The sequence below is a fragment of the Drosophila innubila genome, assembly GCF_004354385.1.
Source record: "Drosophila innubila isolate TH190305 chromosome 3R unlocalized genomic scaffold, UK_Dinn_1.0 2_E_3R, whole genome shotgun sequence".
Taxonomy (NCBI): domain Eukaryota; kingdom Metazoa; phylum Arthropoda; class Insecta; order Diptera; family Drosophilidae; genus Drosophila; species Drosophila innubila.
The window spans coordinates 10283289-10288620 of NW_022995380.1; the positions used below are offsets into that span (position 1 = coordinate 10283289).

The 5332-nt window shown below is 39.9% G+C and overlaps 1 protein-coding gene across 6 annotated transcripts in view; it reads right to left on the minus strand.

The window, feature by feature from the left end:
- Nucleotides 1-3944, minus strand: part of LOC117789623 — a 31252-nt gene extending 27308 nt beyond the window's left edge. For 4 of the 6 annotated variants that reach the window (XM_034628672.1, XM_034628674.1, XM_034628673.1 and 1 more), the window contains exon 1: nt 2433-3944. In XM_034628672.1, the coding sequence (XP_034484563.1) occupies nt 2433-2519 (87 nt within the window). In that variant the 5' untranslated portion in view covers nt 2520-3944. The remainder of the gene's footprint in view (nt 1-2432) is intronic. The other 2 variants (XM_034628678.1, XM_034628677.1) reach the window with 2 other exon arrangements.
- Nucleotides 3945-5332: the final 1388 nt, after the last annotated feature.

Genomic DNA, 5332 nt, shown 5'->3' on the forward strand with positions numbered 1-5332 from the left:
ATGTTGTTGATGACATGCAGCGCCGGGGCCTCCACCAAAATGCCAAGACACACCAAGAGACTCCAAGACAAGGAGACAAGGAGACACAGTCTCAAACTACCATGTCTCGCAGTGCAGTGCAAAACTTGTCAAGTAAATATATACGAAATATGTGGCACGGTCACCCATTCCGCTCTTGTTCCCATACATCCCCTACCCCCTACCCCCTACCCTCTCCCCATCCCATCTTCAGCATGCACCCGTTCCCAGTTCCGTCTTTTGCTATCGTTTTGTAGGACTCTTTTTTTATTTCATTCCCATTTTATTATTATTTTTGTCCGGACAGAAGATGAAGACGAAGACGAAGTCGCTGTGGAAGCAGCAGCGGCACATAAAATATATTTTTATGCAACATTTTTATGATTTCCGTCTGCGACAAAAGGCTGGACCAGCTTACTTGCAACACCTCCTTCACCTGCTTTCAATTAAATGACACTTTCGTTCCTTTACCATCTTCATGTGGTCTGTGCTCGGCTTATTTCTCATTACGATTGAAATGTTGTTTGCTCTTTGGACAACTCGAAACTGGTGCTGGGAATGGGACTGGGACTGGGGTGGCTTCCTCATCCTACTCCTTCTCTTTCCCATTGTTGGCTGGCGTTTTTGGGGTGTTGATGGGACATCGCTTCGCTCCCTTGTCTCACTTGTCTCACTTCATCAATCATTAATTTCGTTTATTTTTAGTGAAAATAATCACTTTGAGCAACATATGCGACCCGACAATGTTTCGCATGTGTTGGCGAAAACCAAACTGTAGACACACTCCTGGAAAAAGGGGGGACGACCATGTCAAAGTGAGACTGGAGAGTCGGGGGATAAAAGATGCGCACCGTCCAGCTTTAAGCAATTATCAAATGGAAACCAAGTAGCATGTGGAATTGGGGTATAATTTTGTTTGTGGCATGTGAAATGACTTTATTGGGTTTTTGTGGCAACAAATGAGTAGTCTTTTCTCTAAGGGTTGTACATTTAAACTTGGGTAACAAAAGGTTAATCTGTAAGCTATCAGTACTAAGTAAAAAAAAATGATAGAGAAGAATAGATTATCTTCAAGGTAAAACATCTATAATTGAAATAAAGAATCAAGATAACATTGTTAAAATAAATCATACAAATAAAATAAGTAAAAACCCTATACACGACTATGAGATACTCAGGACTTTAGATATGTGTAATTGTTTCGTATTGTTGACTTTTCACGAGAACATGGCCAACTATAAATTTACTTTGTAAAAACTTTAATTTTTAATAAAAAAAATCTGTGTTCCAAAATCTAAAATCTGTGTTATTCCATAACTTTAATTTTAAATATCAAAAATAAAAGTTATTCCGTATACTTGGAAAATAATTGTAATGTTGTAGAATTTATTTTAAGACTTATAACAGTGACGGTCTCTGTATTTTTTTTATGAATAACAAATGATAATTTTTTTAAAATGTTGAAAATACATTTGTAAATATATAAAGATATTAAGTAAAAGTATAACAAAGATACTGCAATGATTTGCGCAACAAAAGCGTATCTCAATTCTATGGAAAAATTGTCTTATCGCAGTAGCTGAGGAAGTTTAGTCAACGAATGGCTCACCCGACACCCACACACCTCCCACACACATACATACAGCCATATAGATTGAGAAAATTAGTCAACGCCGTCAGGCAACTGGGAGACGGACGGATAGAGCTGGAGTTATTCACTTAATGCAATGCATTTCCGTTGTGCTGCGGGTTCGAAATGGTATCGTTATCGCTATCTGGAAACTCGTGCATACCAACATGATTTTAATCTAGTGTGTGTGTGTGTGTGTGTATATTTGTCGATAACATAAATATGACAGAATTGGCAGCCGTAGTGCAATTGCACTGCGCGCACCTCATTGAACTTTTCAGACAAACACAATTTGTCCGATAAGAAAAAAAGTCTACACGACAAACGACACGACACGAGGTGGCGGGAGAAGAAAGAAGAAAGCGGGAAGAGGTGGCGGAGGCGGAGGCGTACAGGCAAACGGACGGACATAGTATGGACGGCGCTCACTAATGGCCACCATTAATAATTGAAAAAGTGAAACAGTTGAGCATGTGAGTGAATGGGGATGAGATGCCGAAGCATTGGTAGGTGTGCAGTGAGAGGAAGGGAGGAGTGACTGAAAAAGGAGGGGAAAAAGGGGTAAGGGAAGGCTCCAAAGGGGTGGTGACAAAAATCTATAACCAAAAAAGTTATGAATAAGCGAACGAAAACGAACCACCAAAGCGAAGCACAAGCACAAGCACAGGCACTGACTGTGGCAGTGGAAGTGGCAGAGACTGAGGCAGTGGCAGCTGAGAGGCAACAGAGGAAGTAGAGGAAAAAAGAAATAAAAAACGAAAAAAGAAAAATTAAAGCTACAAACCTGTTCTATGTCGGCGTCGTCGTCGTTGTTGTTGTTGTTGATGCTGCTGCTCCTCCTGCTGTTGTTGTTGTTGTTGTTGTAGTACATGGCGAGTCCAACGGGCTTGCGATGCTGCGACGCTGGCGACACGGCGACAATGTTGAAGCTGCTGTTGTTGTTATCGTTGTTGTTGTTGTTGTTGTTGTTGCTGCTGCTGCTGCTGCGGCTGCGGCTGCTGTTCTTTTCGATAAAGTTGAAAATGCAGCAGTGGAAGCAACGGCAACACCAGCCGTATCCAAATTTAAGGGAATCGCGTGCAAAGCGTAGCCAACCAGCATTGGAAAATTACAAAAATGTTGCCTTGCTATTGTTGCCTTTGTTGGTGTGATTTTCACATTCAGATGAATTTTCCGCTGCAGGAGCAAAAGCAAAAGAATCGCAATACGCGCACGAATCGAAACTGAGTCTCCGACTGCGACTGCGACGGTTGCGGACAACTGAATCCGAGTCGTGGTCGGAGTCGTTGTCGTCGTTGTTGTTGCTCTGCTCGTCGTGCTCACAATATGCGAAGTTCGTTGTGTGTGTGGAGGGGGGGCCAAAGGGGAGCGCAGGAGAGCCAGCAAAATATTGGAGCAAGGTGTTTCCAAACAGCGACGACCGAACTGCAACTGAGCAGCGTCAACGACGTCGCGACGCGGCGAATTCACTGCCTCTGTCTGCGCAAAAGCAGAGCTGAGAGCTGAGAAGTTTTGACTTTTTGTTGTTGCTCTTGTTGTTGTTGTTGCTGCTGTTGCTCTTGTTGTTGTATTGTGTGTCTCCCACCACCATCAGTAGTGTGTAAGTTAAGTCTATCGACTTGTATTTTGTTGGGGCTGCTGCTGCTGCTGCTCTGCTGCTGCTGCTTGCGCTCGCGCTCTGCCAAGTTACTCTGCCGCCTGCCTCTGTGTCAATCGAATTAAACTGAGAGCAAACTGAGTAATTGGGTTTAGATATTTTTCCACAGATATCGAGACAAAGTTATATTTCTTCTTATTGTGCACATTTATTAATTCAATAATTACGCTTGCTCTCTTCTCAATTGAGTATTGCGTTTTGTCTCAAAATAAAAAGAAAATGCAGTAGTCACATTTACTCACACTTTTTCACATACACACACACACACGCGCGTCGCAGTGTATACAAAAATCTGCACACACTTTTTATTATGTATCTTTGAGATTGAACTTCGGTTCTAGCATTGTGTGGAAATAAACCTTGAACTTAATGTTGTTTTTTTTTTCATTTGCACTAATACTACATATTTCCACAGATTTTAAGCTTGTGTGGTCATTTTTCTTTGTTGCATGAAATTATCTTTGCTTCACATAGTCTCGCAAGCAGTGGCACAGCCTATGCGCACAGAAAACTTCTGCTGCAATACACAAATTTCTTTCTTATTTGCTCCGCACACCACCTACCCAGAAGCTGAGAAAATAATAAAAATCTACGCGACGCGCGAGACGTCCGTACGCTTCGATTCTGTGAAAAAGAATGAACAAAACTTATATCGATACCTCGATAGTTGCAATAAATATTGACGATATTTTAATACGATAGTTGCATTTGAACGATACTATCGATATCCGCGAACTTGTTCACTCCAGTTATTGCTATCGAAAACACATCGAAAGCAATTAATGCAAAACTATTAATTTATTCAAATTATATATAGTATAGTTAAAACTATTAAATATTAAACTAATTAAAAAAAGAAAATTAGACAGAAGTGGGTGAAGTAACATAGGCATTACCCAAATCCACTAAACTCGTTCATTGCTCACAAATGAACTTTTAATGAACAAAAGGCGGGAACCTTTTCAAAAAGTCAAATTTGCACATCAAAATCACAAGCTTATAATTAACTCTTGCGTGCAGCTTAACCCTTAACTAATCGCAGCCACTTAGCACTTTTTCCGTTATGCAGTTAGTCATCCCTATTTATTTCACTTTGCTGCAGTGCAACGCAGTCTTCGCATGCAACCATCACATACTCACACAAACGCAAGAAATTTATGAGACACAATTCAAGTGTCTGAAAATGTGAATCAGCTTTCTTGTCTTCGTCTTCATTCATTCTTCATTTTCTTGAACCTGCCAAGCTTTTGTATAAACATAACCGCACGTTTACACAAGAAATTAGCAAAGTGGCGTTTACAATATCACTTTACGAGTTTTACAAAACAAGAACGCTTTAGTTGAGAATACACGACTACGATATACCCTGGTCCTTGGCTAAGTTAAGTACATAGTTAACTTATATCTTCATAGAAAATTCGGTGCTCCTAATATTTACCAATTTTAATATTTTGTTCATACGAAAGCTATCATTTCTGCTATTTCGACTCGAGTCTATTTTTCATTAAATCTACGGAGAATTTTAAGAAAATTTCCCCCAAGCTTCTCAGCACATGCAAGGATTTGATTTTAGACCCTTTATTTCATGGAGAAGTTTTCTTAAAATTCTTCGTAGTTTCTGATTTTGCTATCTTTCCACCCGAATATGAGGTCTAGCATGCCATCTTCCGCCTGTTACATACTTTTTCCGAACTTACTAGATATTCGGTTCAGGGTATAATACACATAAATAACAAATAAGAATGAATCTTTCAATTAGCGACTTAGTGGAATTCAATGTCAATTAATTCATGGAAATAATCTATTTACAAACATGCTGTGCCACTTAAGATTGTTTACCATTTTGAATTATTTTTTTTTGTAAGTGTTCATATTATGCGGTTACGTCTGGTGAGTCCCTCAGGGTGCTCCGGGAAGAGGACTCAGCGGGAAATTTGGACTGTAACACAGAGAATGCTTTAAGAGGCAGCTACAAATATATATACATATATATAACTATATAATTGGCTGAGAAACGAACACACTTA